This window comes from Opisthocomus hoazin, chromosome 9 (assembly GCF_030867145.1).
Source record: "Opisthocomus hoazin isolate bOpiHoa1 chromosome 9, bOpiHoa1.hap1, whole genome shotgun sequence".
Lineage (NCBI taxonomy): Eukaryota > Metazoa > Chordata > Aves > Opisthocomiformes > Opisthocomidae > Opisthocomus > Opisthocomus hoazin.
In genome coordinates, this window is record NC_134422.1 from 25,085,057 (window position 1) to 25,108,043 (window position 22,987).

Below are 22,987 nucleotides of genomic sequence, written 5' to 3' on the forward strand. Positions count from 1 at the left end.
CTCAGCATTGCTGAGCTCTAGATCAGACAATCAACCATATTTATTTCAGTTCTGTTACTGTATTTTTAACGTAGCATATCAGAACACTGTCATAATACTATCAATCAAAAGAGCCAAACACACAGGAAAGATCTTCCAGCTACAGAGTCCTAAGGAATTCTGAGTATCTTCCTCTAGATGGCAGTGAAAAACTTCCTGGCAAGGACATACCAAAGAATTTGCACCAGATACCTCCTCATAGCAGTTCAATGGGATAGTAGAAGGATTAGTAATTATTGCAGCCAAAGTTACACAAGAGTACCCATTACAATTGCTTTTACTGATTTATAGTTTGGAGGTGTTCACTCAGTAGGTCGAAAAAATTTCCACTCCATCACAAGGTATTTTCTACCTTATCTTTTAGGATAAGAAAATGAAACTGGCCTTCCTCTATTATTGGAAGACATTCTTATGATGCTTGTCTGAATTACTTCACAGATAAAATAGTTGGCAATAGGTGGAAAGCTAATTACATCTCCTCTCACAAAATGCTAAGTATGGTTCAGTGTGAAATTTTTTGATTTGTTGAAAGTTAAGCTGCATCCAAACAAAGCATAAGGATATGAACTTCCTTGTTAAGGATGCAAAAAAACAAGAAAAAGAAAATAAGAAAAAGACAAAGGTTGCGCTTCATCTAGCTTTGATTATTGAAAGTGACGTGCAAGAAGACTAGGCTGAGCGTGCAGTTTTCTGTCAGGTGCTGAACAGTCACTTTGATCCATTTTTTCTATTTCAGGGACTCCTCAGGCCCCCTTACTCAATTTTCTCCATCTTTCTCCCTAGACATGAATAGTACAGCAGCACAGACATTTGATTAAATCTACAGTAAGTGCTTGCTTCTCTAGATCTCATTCAGGTCTCTCAAAACCTGTGCATGACAGCCTTACAAAAAAGGCTTCAAAGGCCTTTTTAGAAGACAGAAGATGTGAACATAAGAACGTAAAAAAGCATTTAAGTTGAAAACTTGAGGCAAAGCAGGGTTATGCATTCAATGTCCTAGTGTCCAAACAGGACAATGATGTAAAGTCTGAATGCTCAGACAGACACGTTAAAGTAGCTTAGCAGTGAAAAAAACCCAACCCTAAACAACAGTGTATCTTAAGCACTGAAAGATTACTAATAACTATCATGCAGAAAAGAGCAAAAACCTAACATATTGCTTAATACTTGAATTTAATATGAAATATAAGTTATCCTGGTAGAGCTGAGAGAACAGCAGCCCAAACCGTTTGAGGATAACACACAGAGATGTTGTGGAACAGTCTGTAGTAATAAAAGAAGGAAACACTACTGCTTTACCTGTCTCAATTGGAGGAACCTTGCTTTCGATAGCATTTGACACTGCTTTGCTCTCTCTAGCACAGGATAATTCACCATTTGTTGTTTGACAAGAACAGCAACCTATTAAGCATATACAGTAATAGGATAGTTAGCTTTCTTCGTTACCATAATTAATTTTTTCAAGTATAACAATACATTCTACACAGTTTTAACTACTATGCTCAAAAATAATCCAAAAGAAGAAAGCAGACTTACTTTTTCCAATGTGCTGACAGGGTAAATGGGTTACACTACAAATATACAGAAATACTCAACATAGCACTACCACCATAGAAGCAACACAAGTACTTTTAGCTAGAAGGAAGTGATCTAAAAGGTTATATACAAACAAGGAGGATTAGAAACATATTGAGCAGCAATGCTGCTGGCATATAATTTATTCTCAGAGAGACGGTTTAGTGGGTAAACAATCTAAGATGCCTAGTGGACTGCGTTTATCACATCCTTATCAAGATAACACTACTTACATGAAAAAAATACACATGCTTTTTTTCCTGTCCACTTCCCCCACCCTTACAGTGATAACCATCAAACTTCCCCCAGAAACATAAACCTAAATCCTTGGGCAGTTATATCTAGATTTTCTTCTGTCCTAGTGTAACACTTTAAGGTGTAAACAACTGTCCTTCCCAGGTCAGAATTAAATCTGCAACATTATTTTATTGTATCCCGAGCCATTTACTCTTTTACAAATCTACTTTCTCTACCTCTTTCTTCAGATGGCTGTGCAGAAGATTCTGGAGAAGGCTGTACAGAAGAACTCGTGGAAGGCTGAAGCACAGTGGCTGAAACTCGATTCCCCTCGCTCCCTTCCACTTCAACCTCTCCCACTTGGGTACGTGGTGAATATGGGTTCAATACCTCATAGCTTGACTCTTGCCTATTTCTGTTCATGCACATAAGTGAGACACCTGACATCAATATACTGATGAACAGGATCACTGCTGTAGTAATTATCTGTTAAGAAAGCAAAGAAAATACACCTAAATAAAAAATAAAGGAAAATAGTTGCATACATTTGTCTTTCTAACTTCTGTACTTTTCTAAATGTACTAACAAATGCATCTGAATAAGACAGAGTTTTTTGTATTTACTACCATCTTGTGGTACTGAAAGAGCAATCAGTACACGAGAGTAACTACCATGCAATCCAAAAACATCCCCTCATCATCACCTTTCCCCTCTGGATCACTAGGTGCTCCAGTTCAAGTTCTCTTCAGGTACCTTCTAATTCCAAAGAGGAATGTGCTCTTGTCATCCTCTGACACAGCTCTAATTTCCATGCTTTCGCCAATGGGGAGCATCGTATTAATTAACCTTTCCTTCTAATCATCTGCCACTGATACCCAGAGTCCACTCTGAGGCTATTTAATACTTGTGTCAGGGTTATTCATGTGGCACTTTCACACTCGCAGACTCTCTATCCACCAGAAAGACAGAGGGAAAACATGACAAATATCTATGCTTGTGCACTTTACACCCTCTGAGAAGAGGAACTCATTATTGGTAAAAACGGTAGTTCAGGCTCAGAGGCTTTCAACCTATGATTGTGCAGCGAAGTCTCTCATAGTACAAGCAGTTACTGCTACACAGGTAATATAGATCCTATCTATTACAGACCAAAAGCCATTAATTAGCTACTGGATAGTAACAATTATAGATAATTATCAAGTAAGACTACAAATTAGTCACCAGGAAAAGGGCTCTGCAATTCATTACCACTCATAAGCCTTTTTTTTTGGGAAGCCTACTCCCTTTTTTTCTTAGTCATGGTTGCCTAAACGTGAAAGTCCTTGTTCAAACAAGATTTCCTAATGGTTCATTACAGAAATACATTTTGGTATCAATCTATAAGCTACTTATATAAGAAGCAAACAGAGAACACAATTTCTCAATAATGTAATGGACATGGCAGAACTCTGAAGTTATGAGGACAGAACATGTTCATACCTGGTATTTTCCATAAAAAAAGGCAGAGTCAATACTAGTGCTGTTACGTTCACCAACAATTAGCAAGATTCCCACCAGAAGTGTTGGTACTCTGAAAGAGCAAAATACAAAGTAACATATTCAGCATGTTCCCACTAATTCTAAAGGGAAACATCTGAATTAACTTACCCCCATCCAGCTATGACAATAAACCCAATGGGAATCTTTACTGATTCTCTCTTCCTCAACAGAAACAAAGAGAAAGATAGAAAACCTACAAAAAAACACAAAAGCAAAAGAAGTGTCATGTTTATTATTAAGAATGGAACTGACAGTTACAGAATCTAAACACTCTGTGACGTGACCTGTACAATAACTAAGGTATTCTTTTCAGACCTTCAAATAGTTCAAAACTCTTTTTCTAGTTGTATTCTGAGAAAGTAAAATACAAACACCTATTGTCTTAAAAAATCAGTATTAATAACGAAGCACTGAAAAAATTTCTGCACACTTTATATTACATACACACTTCTAAATTCTTATGAAGGCTTACAAGTGTTTAAAAGATATCCTAAAAGGTCTCAACAGTAATTGATCTAGTCTTAAGTAACCTACAAATAATGTTGCATTCTGTTATGACATTTCTTTAAAAACTGACTAGTCCTTTGTAAAGTCAATGCTAAATTTCACAAAAAAAGTTTCACATATTTTTACATATTTAACTATATATGGGAGTATCTTCTGGGAGTGCCTATTCTATTCAAAACTCAGAAGCTCAGCAACATTTCCCATGCTGAAGCAAAGCTAGTATTGATTTTAGGCTACACTAATCATGAGCTACCTATTTCAGCTAAACACAACTTACTCCACAAAAACACCACAGGAATTAAACCCTTAAACTTCTGGACTCAAGAACAGTATACACAGTCTCCCGAATAATCCAAAGTCTCTTTTTTTATAATCCATGTAAGGGTATCCCAGTTTCTTGATCCATCTTTCAACTCTGCCTACTGCAAGTAATCCCTTTATTAATATTCTACACCTGCAGAACACATGCATTGTTTTTAGAAATTGCAATTGTCAGGGGAAATAAATGTTAAAGCTGCCTTGGTATTTCCCTTCATTCTGTACTTCCTACTTCTCTGAGGCACAAGGTTTTTAAATCTTCTTAATGCTGAATAACTGGAAATCTTAAATTCTACAATAAGTAAAAATGGCCAACAAGCTTTTGACTAGCTGAAGGGCAACCACCACATTCACTCTTCTTGTAATTGCTTCTGCCTTGAGAGCGTGTTCTTGTCTTTCGTTGCAAGCTAGCAAGGATGCTGTACCTAGCAACAACAAACAAGACCTGCCCTAGGTACAAGCTTCCGATAGCAGAAGCAGTGCCTGACACATTCAGCCCGGTATCGCCAGCGCTGCAGCTTGGCACAGTCTACAAGTATGCACATCTGCAGGACTGCACACAAAGGAAAGGAACAATTACTCTGAAGAATATAAGCAAATTATTTCAGTACATCAAGCTTCTATTACAGTACCTAGGTTCTGCCTAGAAAAATCATACCTGTCCACAGGTAGGTGCTATAAAGCGAGCTGTACAGGAATATAAATACTAGGATCTGCATGGTGATGTCTTTCTCTTTAACAATGAAATTCCATACCACCATTCCAATGCAAGCAACACACTGGAAAGAAAGGTAAGATGCCATTATTTAAATTGCAAAAGCAGGATGACAAGAAAAACTGAACACAGTGTAACACTGCTACAATAAGCTTCAAAACTCCACCCCCAGATCCACTGGAGTGTAATTTTATGAATTGCATAGTTCTCACAGCAGTAAAGCAGTGCAGCAGTAAGCTCAATATTAGTTATGTCACTGACTAGAGTATCCTATTTTCAGGGGGGTTTTTTGATGGCAAATATATAGCTGAGATAAACTGGGAGTAAGTCAAGTCAGGAAAAAATATATAATCTTTGTATATCTTATTGTAAGTAGATCGTAAAGCTTTTATTAAGTACAAAACATTTATCTAAAATGCTTTGGACATGAAGCTGAGATCAACAGATGTTTGTTCAGCCAAGAATTACACAAGTTTTCACACAGTGACACCTCATACATGACAGTTTTAGTACTGAAGGAATCTGAAAAAAATAGGCTGACATATTATGAAAACAGTAACACAATAGTTCAACATTTTTTAAAAATGAAAGCTAACTTTGCTGTTACAGGTAAGAAGCACCTGCTACTCTCATACACGACTTCTTTCAAATGTGATTCCACAATCACACCTCAGAGAGTTTACTCTTTTTTTTTTTTAAGTACAGAACATTTTAGAAAGCACTACTGCACAGATGTATTGCAAGCACAGGCTGCTCTCACCGAATGTAACAGCAGTTGTGCAGTTACTTCAAGGGAAGAAGGAACAGGTACTCTGTAGCTTTCTCTCAGCTTAAACAACAACTAAAATTAATTCAGAGCTATTTAGCTTTGCCCTTCCCTAGCCACCAGCCATGCATTCCCACACCCCTCCCTTGCATCAGCACTGGCACCTGTCTGATCCCTCAGAGAGCCACTTCAGGGAGCAGAAGGAGCATGGGGATTAGTTTCCTATTCAGCTCCTTGAACCAGGTCGCCCTAGAGTCAAGCACACGCTGCTGCTGATCCTGGCGTTGCGAACTTCAGGTTGGCATAAACTGACATGGAAGTGCATTCTACACTTAGGCAGTAACTTATAGTGCTAAAAATACACTTCAGAAGCCATTCTCTGTTCTGATTGCTCATAGTTCTGTTTGAGAACCGTACTACCAGCAAAAACTCTCCTTTTCTTCAAGGGTGTATTTTAAGACACAGAAATTGTTTAGACAAGTTGCACATTAGATTCCCCCGCCCTTCTTAGATGACTACAAAGATATAACTATAGAAACCAAACTTGTACAAATGTTAAAAATAAGACTTAAAAAAACCCCCAACACCATTCTTCTTACTACTGACCTGAGCAACAAGTAGATTTGTTGTAATCATATGAGGAAGCTGTTTGTATTTCTTACTTAGAACAACGACAATAAGAGACCAGATCTGGAACACAAAAGATAAAATGGAATTTGAGACTAAAACACAAACCAGAAGAACAAGATGAGTATTCTGGCAGCCTATGGTGAAATTAAATACACAACAAATCTTCTTGACAAGTTTCTTAGCAACATGACTCCTGTAGTCAGCTCCACACGATCTCCTGCCAGTCCCTATGCCTCAGAATGTAAGTCCAGAAAAAGCAATGTATCTTTGTGTTTTCATGACACTGAAATATTTCCAAGGAGTACCAAAGGCTTGCCTCTGGTGCACAGAAGCCTGGCTGTTCCTCAGGACACGAATGACCACAGAATAGCCTGGCAATTTAGAATTTAAAAGGTCTCCTCCCCCCTGTCCTTACTGAATCTCTCCAGATTATTCGTGACAGCAAGAGGCAGCGTTCACTTCTGGCTTCCCTTGAAGCACAGTTTCAAGACAAAAGGACTTCAGGGAGACAACAACTTAAGAAAATTCCAACTTTCTCCAACATGGATGTTTTTATTTTAAAAAAGAAAACAAAATAAACACACTATCTGTAGTACCTATAAAACCAAAACACAATTTACATTGGACTTCTGAGATATCAACCCCCTTTTTAAGAACTGGGCACCCAGAATTTCTAGGAAAGGAACTTGATAAAGCTAAATTAAAACTTCCAAGTTAAACATTTTCACTAACAGTCATTAATACTTCATTAAAGAAATAGTCACTGCTGTTTCCGGAGCTGAAGTTTTTACATAGCCTCCATTACTGCGATATCCAAGCACCTCATATGGTTTGATGCAATTATTCCCTGTGAGGTATTCCCTTGCACCCCATTATTTTTTAAAAAACAAAGAGGGACTAAGGGCGAGTAGCTGATAGCTCATCTGCACACACATTTTATGTATCAGGCAGCCAAATACTAAGCTCTCAAGCACTGCACCGGTGCTTTAATTCACTTACCCATCTTCCTCTACAGCGCAACTTTCCAGCTGACCCATTGCTAAATCGAGATTTTTAACTTCTTCCTCATCGTTCCGCAACAGGATACAAAGACGAAATGCAAGTCTCATCTTATCATGACTTGATTTGCTGCTTATGTACTAACACTACCCTGGCACAACAGTGTGCTTTTGTATTTCACGTCACCAACACCTACCAGAGAAACGAGGCTGACAATACTTATATCAAAGCTAACATTTTGGAGTGCAGATGCCAGTGGGTTGGGGTCCATAGAGGGAATGGTCAGCAGCCACGCGGAAACATACATAATAGGCGCAGACACAAAAGTGCTTATCACCATGCCTGAGGTAATCTGCAAAAAGAGTCAAATAGAAACAAGAACAGAGTTAATCAGATCTCCAGCTAAATAATCTGCTTTCAGGAATACAACCAAATTGTACCTTTGACTTCAACATAAATAGACCTTTAACAAAACACTGAGTTGTTTCTATGACAAATTATTTAGAATTTGAGCCATAAAGTACCCATTTTATACATACAGTTAAACTGAAAATTTTAATAAGCTTCTGAAATGGTAGGAATACAGAGTTCCCTACTACAGATTTACAGAGATTTTTCATGGGTGTCAAACATACTAATGACTACAGTCTGGGAGTGGATTTACAATGTCATAATTTACTTTTGGATGGAGAGATTCACACCACAAATATATAAGCAAACATGTAGTTATACAAATACTAAAATACACAGATTCAGATATAAGAAGCCATATTAATTTACGTCTAAGTGATTTCTATCTTGGCTTCTCATTGTCTTTCTGCTTTCCAGAATTTGAACAGTGATGGAAGTATGAATTTTTACTCATAATACAGATACTACAGATCTCTGTTTTAAAGAGATATCCTCAGTCTGTTGGGCACAAAATTCTGTCTTGTAAGGTTTACTTTTAGTGTCCCTTTTTTTTCCTCCTTTTCTTTTAAAAAAACCTATACAAATAAACCAAAAAATAGATAACATCAAAAACAATGGAAGTCAACACGGATGTTTTAATGTCACTTCAAGTGGAAGAAAGGAAACAGTTGTAAAATTTGTATCTTAAGTTTAAAAGATAATTGACACCCTCTACTACAAAAAAAAAAAAGTAAAACGCATTTCTACTGCAAGATTTAACTGAAGGGCAAAACAACAGAATCAGTTAAAGCATAAGCTCTTCCATAAGCTTTCAATATTAAGCTACCACTGGTCTCTACTCAGGTGAGTAACATAATTTCTGTTTTTTCCTACAGAAACAGTAGCTCAAAGATAAGGTCTTTGGAAAAGAACAAAACCAAAACCCCAACAACAAAAAATATTTATATTTAAAGTTCTTCCTACCAGAGGCATGAATAAGAAAAGTATGAATCACAGAATCACAGAATAGTAGGGGTTGGAAGGGACCTCTGTGGGTCATCTAGTCCAACCCTCCTGCCGAAGCAGGGTCACCTACAGCAGGCTGCACAGGACTGCGTCTAGACAGGGCTTGAATATCTCCAGAGAAGGAGACTCCACAACCTCCCTGGGCAGCCTGTTCCAGTGCTCCGTCACCCTCAGAGGGAAGAAGTTCTTCCTCATGTTCAGATGGAACTTCCTTCGCTTCAGTTTGTGCCCATTGCCCCTTGTCCTGTCACTGGGCACCACTGAAAAAAGCTTGGCCCCATCCTCCTGACACCCACCCTTCAGATATTTATAAGCATTTATTAGGTCCCCTCGCAGCCTTCTCTTCTTCAGGCTGAACAAGCCCAGCTCCCTCAGCCTCTCCTCGTAGGGGAGATGTTCCAGTCCCCTCATCATCCTTGTAGCCCTCCACTGGACTCTCTCCAGTAGCTCTTCATCTTTCTTGAAGTGGGGAGCCCAGAACTGGACACAGTACTCCAGATGAGGCCTCACCAGGGCAGTGTAGAGGGGAAGGAGAAGCTCCCTCGTCCTGCTGGCCACACTCTTCTTGATGCACCCCAGGATCCCACTGGCTTTCTTGGCAGCCAGGGCACACTGCTGGCTCATGGTTAACCTGTCGTCCACCAGGACACCCAGGTCCCTCTCCGCAGAGCTGCTCTCCAGCAGGTCCACCCCAAGCCTGTACTGATGCATGGGGTTGTTCCTCCCCAGGTGCAGGACCCTGCATTTGCCCTTGTTGAACCTCATCAGGTTCCTCTCTGCCCAACTTTCCAGCCTATCCAGGTCACGCTGAATGGCAGCACAGCCTTCCGGTGTGTCTACCACACCTCCCAGTTTTGTGTCATCAGCAAACTTGCTGAGGGTACATTCTAACTCTTCATCCAGGTCGTTGATGAAGAAGTTAAACAAGACTGGGCCCAGTACTGACCCCTGAGGGACACCACTAGTTACCAGCCTCCAACTAGACTCAGAGCCGCTGATGACAACCCTCTGAGTTCTGCCATTCAGCCAGTTCTCTATCCACTTCACCGACCACTCATCCAGCCCACACTTCCTCAGCTTCCCTAGGAGGATTTCATGGGAGACTGTGTCGAAAGCCTTCCTGAAGTCGAGGTAGACAACATCCACGGCTCTCCCTTCGTCTACCCAGCCAGTCATGTCATCGTAGAAAGCTATCAGATTGGTCAGGCATGATTTCCCCTTGGTGAATCCATGCTGACTACTCCTGATAACCTTCTTTTCTTCCACTTGCTTCATGATGGCCTCCAGGATAAGCTGCTCCATCACCTTTCCCGGGATGGAGGTGAGGCTGACCGGCCTGTAGTTCCCTGGGTCCTCCTTCTTGCCCTTTTTGAAGATTGGAGTGACATTGGCCTTTCTCCAGTCCTCGGGCATCTCTCCTGTCCTCCAGGACCTCTCAAAGATGATGGAGAGTGGCTCAGCAATGACATCCGCCAGCTCCCTCAGCACTCGTGGGTGCATTCCATCGGGGCCCATGGATTTGTGGACATCCAGATCGCTTAAGCGATCCCTCACACAGTCCTCCTCGACCAAGAGAAAGTCGTCCTCTTTGTAGGCTTCTTCTCTTACCTCCGGGGCCTGGGATTCCTGAGGGCCAGTCTTAGCACTGAAGACTGAAGCAAAGAAGGCATTCAGTAGCTCTGCCTTCTCCGCATCCTCCGTCACCAGGACACCCGCCTCATTCAGCAGCGGCCCCACATTGTCCCTAGCCTTCCTTTTGCTGCTGATGTAGTTGAAGAAGCCCTTCTTGTTGTTTTTGACATCCCTTGCCAGCTTCAATTCCAGATGGGCCTTGGCCTTCCTCGTCACATCCCTGCATGCTCTCACCATGTTCCTGTACTCTTCCCAAGTGGCCTGCCCCTCTTTCCACATTCCATGGACCTTTCTCTTCTGCCTGATCTCTGCTAGAAGCTCCTTGTTTAACCATGCAGGTCTCCTGCCTCCTTTGCTCGATTTCTTTCTCAGGGGGATGCATTGCTCCTGTGCATGGAAGAAGTGTCGTTTAAAGAGCGACCAGCACTCATGGACCCCCCTGCCTTCGAGAGCCCTGGCCCACAGGATTCCTCCCAGTAGCTCCTTGAAGAGGGCAAAGTCAGCCTTCCTGAGGTCCAAGGTTTTGATCCTGCTTATCGCCCTGCTCCCTCCACGCAGGATCCTGAACTCGACCATTTCATGGTCACTGCAGCTGAGTCTACCTCCAACCTTCACATCCTCCACCAGTCCCTCCTTGTTTGTTAACACGAGGTCCAGCAGCGCGCCTTTCCTTGTTGGTTCCTCCACCACTTGCATCAGAAAGTTATCATCGATGCTCTGTAGGAACCTCCTGGATTGCGCCTGCCTAGCTGTATGGCCTTCCCAGCTGATGTCAGGGTGGTCCCCCATGAGAACCAGGGCCTGTGACTGTGAGGCTGCTTGCAGCTGCCTGTAGAAGGCCTCATCAACCTCCTCCTCCTGGTCAGGTGGCCTGTAGTACACACCCACCGTAATGTCACCCGTGTGAGCCTGTCCCTTAATTCTAACCCACAAGCTTTCAACTTGTTCCTCATTTGCCCCCAGGCCAAGCTCAATGCATTCTACTTGCTCCCTCACATATAGAGCAACTCCCCCACCTCTCCTTGTTGGTCTGTCTTTCCTAAAGAGTCTGTAGCCATCTATGACAGCATGCCAGTCATGCAAGTTGTCCCACCACGTTTCTGTGATGGCGACCAAGTCGTAGCTGTCCTGCTGTATAATGGCTTCCAGCTCCTCTTGTTTATTGCCCATGCTACGTGCAATGGTGTAAACACACTTGAGCTGGGCTGTCAATCTCACCCCTGGCCTTGGCACGCCAAGCCTAGGCTCATCCCTAGTGAGCTGGGCAATATCCCCTTCCCCCTTCGAATCTAGTTTAAAGCCCTCTCAATGAGCCCAGCCAGCTCGTGGCCAAGAATTCTTTTTCCCTTTTGAGATAGCTGAGTTCCACCTGTCGCCAGCAGGCCCGGTGCTGTGTACACCTCCCCAAGGAGGACTCCTGTATACTCCTCCCCATGAGGACTTATTTAGAAATGTGTACTATCAAGACACTGGAGACATCAGGAAAGAGTATTTTGCTTAATTAATAATCTGAAATATAATTTATATTTCAGATCTAGGGAGTACAAGTAAATCTAAGGAGCCTATACAACAGAAAAGCAAAAATTTGTCAAGCCTATTTAAGTATTTCATCAACAAAGTTACGCTCAAAGTTAGTATATGTTTGGGAAAAGCTAACTACATACAATTCCTACTTCCATATTAAATTGACTTGCAAATATTGCGACACCAGGTGCTGCTGGAAAAACTCCATAAAGAAATGCATAGTTTGATAAACTGGTGTGGTTGACTACGCTGTCGCTCTTGTCGAAGAGTTCCACCATTTCTCTACAGAGAAACGGCATCATAAGTCTGAAAAGAGAAGGGAAAAAAGTAATTACAAAAAAAATACTACTCAAGCCACAGCAATAGGCTCTTCTTTACTTAGACAATGAACCAAAAGGAAATTTAAGGATTATTGGGATACTATTCATGAAAAGCAAAATACTGGCATCAGTTTGAATGACTGCCTTTACTTTTACCATGACATTTACCAGCTGCTTAAAAATTTTGTGTCACAAGTTGAACCAAAAAGCTCATACACAACCGAAAAGAAAATTGTAAAAAAGTGACGCCAATCCCTGGGACATAAGCACATTCTCTGATTGTGCAGACATGTTCTGCGTATAAACCTCAGATTTAGAAAAATAAAAAATACCCCTCATTTTTAAACTGTCATAATATCTCTATGCAGTCAGCAGCTTTGAAAATGAGACCACCTTTATGCAACCTGTCTTAAATACAACAAAGGCTCAAGATTAAGTATCCCATTCTGAAAGTTTTGGCCAGCAAAAAAACCCCTGCCTCCATGCTATTCCGTTCGCCTTCAGCAATACCCCAGATCTCACACAGACTATGCAAGCCTTACACAGGCAATTACATAAACTCATCAGTAAAGCAAAGCAGTAACATAAAAAATAATTTTTTGTCATGTTTTTAAAAAACTTGTCACTGAGCTGGTTTACAAGCTAGGTCTTAAAGTTTGCTAGTTAGTTGTACTGATATTCAAATGCACCATCAAATTTTACAGTATAAACTTAATCACCAAACAATCATTCTATTATGCTAATTGTAGCTCTGTAGCAAATAAAATATTTAGTTCACACCAGTAACTGAGATATATGTAAACAGGGAATACAATGATGGCATAAGTTCTAAATACAAACTGTCATTTATTCATGCTTAGAAGTCAGGCTGTTTAAAAGTGTAAAGTGATCACTTCAAGCTCTTCCAATATAGCAGTTTCAAAGGTTTATACACAAAGCAAGCAAAACCAACTAATTTAGAGATACAATATTTAATCCAAAGAAAATGCAAATACTGATGAAATAATACTTTAACTCACTGTTGTCTAACGATTTAAATAGTAAATTTTATTTTTAAGCTAGTAATTCCCCATACATCCAATTCATGACAGATGGCCTGTGGGCAGTCCATGAAGCCACAGCACCCCTGAATTTTTTTCTCTGCAGAGCCTGACAACAGGTTTGTGGTGTGCAAAATTTCTTTTTAAAGCTAACAGCTGTATACTATCAGAGTTTGGGAAGCACTCACCCAAAATACTGCAAGTGAAACATACTATCACTATAATGATTTTGAGAGAAAAGCCATCTGACCAGCATATTCAGAGCTTAAAACATCTAGAGAACAAAATTAGAAAAGTACATAAATCACACTTACAGTTTTGCTGTGATGAGAAGGATCAGTGCAAGAAACATACCCTTTGTCAGTTTTTTTGTTTGTCCCACCATAGTCAGCCCAAGGTAAAAAAGCGCGGAGCCAGAAAACGAACTGCCAAGTCCATCAAGGAAGTTTTCAAGGTATTCGGGAATTTTCTGGCCAAGAATAAAGTTTGAGGCAATTCCTATGAAGACCATGAATACAATTGGGTTCTGCAAAACTCGAAGGAGTGCTAGACCCACTATTTTGATTTTGCTCTGTGACACAGTGCGGTTATCCCTCCACTTCTGGATTTCACAGAAGATAAACCCAAGAGGGTTTAGCATCATAAGAGATATTGGAGCCACTAGGTAAATGTACTGGAGATATTCTGGGTAAGTTGTTTGATACAAAGCTTCAACTAGAAGACAGGAAATGAAAAGTGATGAGTGATAACATTTCAGTACAAAAATACGTTAATATTGAAATTGATTTTTGTTGTCTGAAAACTAGAGAAAAAATATTTCATTATCCTTCAGAGGTAACCACAATTACAGTCAATATAAGATGATATAGTAAGAGAAATATGCCCAGTCACCATTAGGGCACAGTTGTCTAACGAACACATTAAAGATCAAAGATTAACTATCCAACAATATTTAACGATTCCATGAATATTCAACATTTACAGGAAAAAAAAGAAATAATACAACAATCCCACATGCCCTTTGAGTCATCCCAAATGCTGAAAACAATCGGCGTTTTCCCGAATTGCTTTTCCTCCCCTGAAACATGAGACTTGTGCAGAATTACATGCACCTTTGCAGGTCACAAGTTGCTTCTCATCTTAGGGGAGTCCCAAATGTCTGGATTTTCACCAGTTTTTGTGTGGGTAACTCTGGTGCAATCTTTCTACACTGATTCAGTAAAACCCAGCAAAGCACCAACCAAATAAAAAAATACTTTAGAACATAATTATTAGTTCATTTTCTGGAACTCCTCAGGATGCAAGTTAGTGATGTAGTTCTGGTCCCTCAAGGAACTTTAAATCATGAGTATTTATTTTCATTGTTACTGCATACTTGTGAGTCAAGGCAGAACTGCTTCTTCTGTTCTGTCAAGTTTGTGCTAACAGCACTTCAAAAATCGTGAAAAGATTCTGGAAAGATACACAAGATTCTGTCCTAGTGTGATTTAAAAAAAAACATCAATATTTTTAAAGTAGGATTTTGTTTTCTTTTAATTCTAATACCCTATATTAAAGGCACTTGTAAAGCTGCAAGGTCTTGAATCCTGCAGAATGCAGATGAATTTGGTCTTCCTATCACAATTTCATGACGTCATATTGAAAAGGAAAAGGAGGAAATTAGGCATACGAAGCACTTCCTCACATTAGCAGTAAAATAACGTTTAAATTGCTTCATGTCTGCATTTTAAACATCGTTTATAAATAAAGAGTTCAATTGAAATTATTTTAAAATTGCTAGGACTATACTGTTGTATTTCCTACATAAGTATTAAATGACGAATTAAATCTACCAAAATTGCTGTTTAAATGGTTCACCATCCAGTATTTACCTGTGTAAGAATGCCACATTAATTTCCCAAACTCCTTTGGAAAGTTAAATGTTATCTTTTGCCTGCCTTATAATGTTATTATTTCCAATAACTTTCAAGAAATATGCAAAGTGATGCTCTCCATTTTAGTTTTTCCTACCCAAGTTAGAGAGAAATACTTTCTTCCCCAGGCAGACATATCTTAACATGCAGGTGCAATTCTATTTGTACTACAAAGAATATAAAAAAGAGGAAGCCCTACTGCATAAATACACCAACTAGACTTATCTATGTGATAACTTCGCACTCTTAAATTACTAAATAAAGTTTAAGATCACTGAGTACCCAAATGTTGCAGGTATTTCCATTTCCCCGTATACTAAACTTGTTCTTTTTCTGCAAAAGTTTTCCCTCGTGACTATGTTTTTCAAAATCCAAAAGATTTCTACCTTCGTATTAGTTAAGCATCTGGAATGACAGGATCTACTAAGTGCTAAATCAGCATTTACTATAAACAGCCTTCTCTTTAGATTGAATAGACTGACAGTCTCCACTCGTTGATTTCCAATACATAGGAAAAAGCACTAAAGGTTCTTTTCCTCTTACAAACTATAATTAAAGTACATATACAACAGCAGGTCCTAAAATTCTGAATAAAATACTGAACAGAACTACCAAGGTTGTGGTTACTTACTGCATTTACCAAGCCGGTTTTAAACACTAAATATATTCTGATTAATAAAAACACTTAAAACATGCTGGACACTTTCTATGTAAGTCAAATTTTTCTAAAACTCCAAACCTTACAGCGATGCTTTTACGCTACTTTACTCAGAGTGCCTATTTCAATCAAATGCAACTCAACACAAGTCACATGTAAATAATGTCTGAGTGAAAAATGTAATAAATAATTAATTTTTGGTAAAGTGAAACAGTATACTTCATACTATATATTAAGCTCTATAAGTAATTTAACTGATGTATGAAGTCACAATGCATTTTCCTGAGTAGCATAAAGTGGAACCAATGTAGATTGCTGAGTCAGTGGGGGAAAAAAAAGAAAACACTCTTAAGGAGTCATTAAGATAGTGAAAATAATCCAGAACTTCTATCTCCAATGAAAATTTTTCTTTTTATTAAATTAAGGTGCCTGCTTGCTGATCATAACAAAAAACTGAAATTAAAGATATTTTAATACTTTTTAAGTAAAATCAATTTTCCACATCCCAGTTGCTCAAAATTACATGTAAACCACACTGTAGTTGTTCATGCTTAATACAATTAGCACCATTAAAGTCATGGTAACTGGAGCCATCACCCACACAACACTTCCGCTACACCTGTGCTTTAACAATACAGCACCGGAGACTAGATGAAGCTGTTCTGCTGGAGTTGTATCATCTCACTTAGTAACAAAAACCAAACAGACAAAGCTTTTTATTGTAGTAATTCTATATTGGCGGGTCTGCTAGCAAACCTCTGTACCAGTTGTTTTTCACTCTAAACCAGCATCTGAACCGTTTGCACTGTAGAACTGTGATTAGTGAAAAATGAGAGTGGTGATCTTTGAAAATTTAATCTGTATTTTAATTGTCCTACGTGCATATCTTTGCTCAACAGCAAAAAATAGCGAAGTGGTTATTAAATAAAAAAAAACTTACAGGGGATGAAGACTCAGGACTTTATCTAAGAGTTCAAACTGCCTTTTAAAATAGTGTTATTGTAATACACAGATTTGTCAATACTGATACTTTTTCCTTTACAGATTTCAAATGAAGCAGCCCTCAAAAATGTATTTCCATTAAAAGATCAGGTTTTGCTCAAAACACTACCCATCATCATACATAAAAAAAATAAGGCAGGCATTCTTTGCTGCCCAGCCCTGCAAACACTTCAGAGAAGCCACTAACAGTAGGAAGTTTGCACACCTGACAGCATGAACCAAACACTGGGGAAAGTCTGGGGATGGGAGAAGGACAGGAAAGGAAACAAACAGCTCTAAGAAGTAAATAACCCTTAAGCATCTACAGTGTTACTCTTGCATTAAATATTCCAGTAAAGCTCTTAATGAACTAAATGTTGTGAATTTGGCTAGATTGCGCATCGAAGAAATATGAATCATATCTTCTAAATCATAAAATACTTGAAGAAAAGTGTAATCTGACAAGAAAGTCATTCAAAGTAGAAAGAATGTTTTAACTAGAAAGATACAATGGAATTGTTTTCAGACAACCTCAAACTGGAAAAAAAAGAGAAACTCTACTTGGCATTTCAATCCAGTACCAAGAAACATAGATGTAATCCTCACAGCCCTATTTGTGATAGACTTCTGATTTCTCTCAAGAGAAATAAATCTCAGGAGATGCAACTGAGGGACACTGGGTATTTTCACCTATGTAAGAAGAACTTTGCAATTGCATTTGTCTATATGTTATACATATCAAAAAAATTTGAAACGAGTATGAAAGATTCAAGATTCTCCTGAGCATGATGCCCTAGAAAAGGGAAAAAAAACCTGGCAACTCTTCAAGTAATCCAAAATACGGTGCTACTTGTTGTTACATATAATCTGAAACTGCATGTTTAAGCTTATGTTTTGTAACTGTATTTTAAACTCTGTAATCAAATGCCTTGCTTTTTGCTTTGCTAAAACTAATTTGCTTTCTTTCTTCGTTCTTAACCTTGTCTCGATGATAAGAGTGATCTCAAGACAATTTGAGAGGCACAGAGTACTCTCTCTTCAGGGAGTAGCAAACAAATATGACACAGTCCAGGCATCCTCTCCAAATGCCTTCAACTCGAGGTGTATTTTGAAGATCCTGATACCTGCAGTGTGCTTTCCCACACCAGCCACACGGGTCAGCCTGGGGAGAGGCAGCACTGAAAGCCGCAGTGGCACAAAAGAGCTTCTCAAGGCAGGTAAAAAGCGCTGCAATTCAGACAGCAGCAGGTGGGAGAAGCCTGCCACAACTCCAGATCATGCCTTAAGTACCATAGTACATATTGCTAAAAGCATATTAACATACCAGTAAAAAAACCTACAAAAAGGAAAAATAAAAAAAAAATCCTGCTTATCAAAAGGGAAGAAAATAATAGCCTTGCAGATTGGCAAAAGACATGAAATTATGTTTGATAACTGATGTTGCTTGGAATTCATAATATAGGCTTACAAGAACATGAGTATAGTTACACAAGTTATACTCTGAATGCCTCTTTGTTTTTTGTTTGCTCGTTTTTTAGCTCCACTGGACTGGTGGTTAGTTACACATCCCGAGAATGGCACCACAGCCACATAAAACTCCCATTTGAGATACACAAATGCAAGTTACCACAAATCACGCAGCTATCTTGCTTTTCAAAGACTGGCTTCTTCCAAGTCTACATCCTAAAGCATGTCTACTGGCCACAATAGAGTAAAGATTAAGGGATAAAGCATGATTTGCTACATAAATAATGTTACATAGAACAAAAAAGAGAAGTTTCTTCTGAACAGACTGAAAGTTTGTCACACACCCCACAGCCAGTAGACACGAACATTATGGCTAAATTATCTTTTTGAGCTAAACCAAGAGATAATGCCAAACTAACACAAACCCCACTACAGCTATTTCAGAGGCCACAGGTACAGGCTCATATTTTGTGAAGCAAAGAATTTTAGTCTCGAGGGAAACTCTGGCCGTTTCCCATAAGGAAAACTGCCTGCAGTAAGTGTAAGGTGATTTACACCAATTTTGAAACTATATTTTTAATCCTTTTTTTAAAAAAAACCTGATCTACTTTAACATGACAACATCACACAGACAACTGCAGTTGGATTGTTTTAAATTCTGTCTCATCCATAGCAGCTGACAGTTTTCTTCCCTTATCAAAAGTCCGTGGTCTGTGGTTAATAAATGTGACTTGAGAAGTGGCTTAGCTTGTAACTTCAGTTCAGAAGTCACTCTCAAATTATGGAAAAATAAAAGCAAACACATCTACAACACTGAAAAATACTTTTAAAGACAAAAGCTTAAGGAACTACTTACCTATCGGATATCCCAGTGCAAAGTCATTGCTTTGTGTAGCAAAAATAGGGAACAAACCTGCTTTGCTAAATCTGTTCTCAGGACTGGCTACCAACAAAGTTAAAACACAGACTAAGAAAAACACAGCAGCTTTGGCAACTAAAATACTGTACAGGAAGGACCAATTCACATTAGAAAAGTTAAGTACCACCATGTTTTTGAACAGTAGAGCTGGGAGTGCAAAACGGGACACAAAATTTCCCAGTCCTCTGGCCTGAGTTGATGTGATAATGTTGACTCTTCCAGCTATGTAGCCACAAAGAATTATTCCAAAGCATTCTAACAGGGCTGGAAAAAGCCTGCTTATTGACATAGAAGGAGTACCGCCAGTGGTATTGAGTCCAGCTTGTCCAGACAAAGAAACAGACATATTAGCTGAAGACGAGAGGTTCTTTGCAATGAAGTCTGAATAGCTATCCATTTCCTTTGTCCACCTCTTCCAAAGAAAGAGCATGAAATGATCTCATCTGTTAAAAAGAGAGAAAAATTATTTATTAACTTCCAAAGCTCTGTTTGTGAATGTTTATGGTATCAGGCTTACTGACAGAAGAGTTTACACTCACAAGTGTCTTACAAGTAAATAATGAAACAAATAATAAGTAGTTAAAGAGACACAACTCTGAGAAAGAACGCTGAAAAATCATTCCATACACACATTATCTTCTCACAAGCCCACACAATTCAACAAGACAATTGATAGAGGCTAAAAATTCCCGAAGAAATTTGAGGGTGACACTGAAATATTCAAATTAAACATAGATCAGGCATTCAAAAAGCAAAAAATCCATTGGAAGGAAAGGAGATATCACAAAGATTTTTTTTGTTATTACTCTAGGATCTAAACATCATCTAGACTAAATCACAACCCTTCAACACTTTCCAGTCATTGTTTCAGAAAGCAGTAATTGCTAAATTCTCAGTGTATATTCCTCACTTTCCTGGACTACCATTACAAGCCTAGTTAACTGTCTAACAGAATAGCACAAGACTCTTTACATACTCATTAGAAGCTTGTAACATTTCTTACCTTCGCAGCTCACTGTCAATTCCCAACTACAATTCTCAAATACTATTTTCTTTCAACTATCAAATTGTTAGTTTTCTTTTCTAACTCTTTTTGTTTGCCCCAGGATATCTTATCTCAGGTCCTCTCTAAACCACATCCTACTTAATTCTTTCTCCTTCACAATAAAAATACACTTTAAACTCCCAATATTAAAATCCCGGGCTTGACCTCCCTTTGACTACTGCTGTTCACCTCCGTTTCCACATGCACAGCTTTACGCACAGTCGGGAGTCCTCCTTCACCTCCATCTTTAGAGCCGATTTAATCTAGGTTCTGCCCCTGAAACAGCTCTTACCAAAATCCTGAAAGGCCCAAATCTTCTTAAACTCTCAGAATTGGCATTCCGTTTTCATTCCTTGTGACCATCACACACCTTTATCATAATCATCCTCTTCTTGAAATTTTGCCCTTCCCATATCCTTAGTAATTACAGCTCCTCCTAATGCCCCTCCCACCTCTACTTGATCCTATAAGAGGATCCCTCTAAATTTCTGTGGGTGCTGACAGGGCTCCTTCCTTGTTCCTCTTGTATCCCTACATCCTCTGCCTGTGAATTTTCATAAGCACTTACTCAATTATAAATAGATGAGTCATACATCTCTCTAATCCAGACCTATCTTCTTCTATTAAAACTATCATTTCAGCCTGTCTTCTACGATCTCTTTTATGAATATCCTGCTGTCAATTCAACTCCAATGAGCCTGACACTGTTCTCCTTTTCTCTCAGAAAGATGCTCCCTCAGCCATACTCGGTGCCATGTATCTATTTTGCTAGAGGTGAGTGACAAAGTTTACAACATCCTCTGATTTGAGGGAAATGCAAACATACTGAATTCATATTCATCTATAACTTTGTTGCAAGGAAAATCTTCATAGTCTGTCAGTTCTTTTTTTGTACATCCTTCTACAGACTCATTTCCACACATCAAAAAAACCCTGCTTTCATATTATTTTACAGTCTAAGCTTATGTCCTCTTCACCTATCATGGAATAACAAGAAGAATAGCCCTTACAAGTGAGTGCCAGGCAAGGAAGAGAAATTTGACCAAGAATTGTAGCTTCTCCACTGTGGCACAAAAACATTCGGCGAGGCCCCCTCTAGCTTCACAAAAGGCTGAGAGATCAAATCATCTTATCACCCTCCAGGCTAGTACCTTGCTTTGTGCAACTTTGACCTCTCCCAGTGTTGAGTATCCTGTGCTAATGATACATGTTCCAGTTAGCAAGAGATCTACGTGACATAGTGGCCAATGATCTAATTCATCACCCTATTGCTTACCCGTATTCCTACACACAATTCTTCAGACCCATGACATTAAAGTATGCATTAAGTATTTATGTACAACAGATAGGTCTTGTGACTCCCGATCTTCACTTGTTACCCGTGATCCCCTTTGAAAGGGCTGACTATAACACAGCATGTTCTGTATGCAAGAAGACATGTAAAGTCTGCAAATCAGATGAAGACAGAGGACACCAAACATCAGTATTCAGTGGTTAACAGCAAGGTCTTGCCAGAAACAGATATGGCTTTGGTGATACAGCTCTGAAACACATGCAGTCTATCAGCTAACTCTACATACAAAATTTTGACATGACGAAGTCATAAGCTAGTCTGGAAAGAAAGTCAAGATAATTTACCCCATTTCACAGAGATAGAAACTAAGGCAAAGGCAGACTGATTTGCTGTAAGTCATTTATCGTATCAGTGGCAAAGCAGAGATTTCCATTTCCCAAATCAGTGCTTTGTACAGCACAATGGCTAGATCTGTGCAAATTAATGACTAGTTTAAGAGTCTTCCCAGCCTCTTTGTATCCTGTCCTCATGGAACAGAGAACTCGCAACAGCCAGGTAAATAAATAAGTACAGCAGATCAGAGCAAAGGTGAGATCTTGTATGCTCTATTTCACATCCTGGCATCCAGCATATACTTCTTCACATGTAGCATAAACTCTTTGACTCACGACTTTTATTTATGCCTGAGGCTTTTAGTAAGCAATCCTACAATGCAGTTGTAATTTATCTGGACTGAGCAGCTGCATCATCCAAATCTGTTCAGTAGCCTTGGCAACCTCCTCTCCCAAGGAAAATGAGTCTCCAAGCAGGGCTTATTGTAAAGGTTGTAATTTTTTTTTTATGTTATAGATGATGCATTCACCCAGAGGTATTTGGACCAGAAGGTCAAAGTATTATCTACTACAGAACAATGGAAAAACTTGTAAGAAATAAAGCAGACAACAAACTATTTCTTCTACTAGCAGAACTCAAGGAAGTTGTTGGGATTTGTAATATGTCCAAAAGAGGATCAGAGATGGATTTCCGACACTGAATTCTTGAAAGAAGCCAGCCACATTCTACGCTTGCTGTAAAGGGAAAAGCAGGTTTTTGGCAAAGCCCCACCTCAAATTCTTCAAGGTTGCAGCACCGCATAGAGGTCACGCTCCTGGCAATGCAATGTGTTCAATCTACTCCCTGCCCTGCTGAGGTATTTTTTCAGAAATAAGATAAACGTGAAGCTTTTTCAACCAAATGCAACATTTGCTCTGTAGTGGAACTGTATTTTAGCTGTATCTATTCCTAAATTCTGCAATTCCTTCTCATCCTCTGTGCCTTCTTATCCAAGGCCCTATCTTTTACAACTGTGTCAATACTAATGACAAAATTTATTTTCTGATATTCTTACTCACAAAAGCCACAGGCTACATACAGTTATATAGTGGGAAGGACTTTTACCACTATGATATCTTCC

The 22,987-nt window shown here is 39.2% G+C and overlaps 1 protein-coding gene across 4 annotated transcripts in view; it reads right to left on the reverse strand.

Moving 5' to 3' along the window:
- GPR155 (G protein-coupled receptor 155) overlaps nt 1-22,987 on the reverse strand; it is a 40,614-nt gene that overhangs the window by 7,920 nt on the left and 9,707 nt on the right. For 3 of the 4 annotated variants that reach the window (XM_075429904.1, XM_075429903.1, XM_075429905.1), the window contains exons 2-11: nt 19,133-19,638; nt 13,572-13,971; nt 12,038-12,203; nt 7,522-7,677; nt 6,303-6,386; nt 4,874-4,994; nt 3,499-3,583; nt 3,331-3,421; nt 2,088-2,337; nt 1,339-1,440 (exon numbers count right to left, since the gene is read on the reverse strand). In XM_075429904.1, the coding sequence (XP_075286019.1) occupies nt 1,339-1,440; nt 2,088-2,337; nt 3,331-3,421; nt 3,499-3,583; nt 4,874-4,994; nt 6,303-6,386; nt 7,522-7,677; nt 12,038-12,203; nt 13,572-13,971; nt 19,133-19,625 (1,948 nt within the window). In that variant the 5' untranslated portion in view covers nt 19,626-19,638. The remainder of the gene's footprint in view (nt 1-1,338; nt 1,441-2,087; nt 2,338-3,330; nt 3,422-3,498; nt 3,584-4,873; nt 4,995-6,302; nt 6,387-7,521; nt 7,678-12,037; nt 12,204-13,571; nt 13,972-19,132; nt 19,639-22,987) is intronic. The other variant, XM_075429906.1, reaches the window with a different exon arrangement.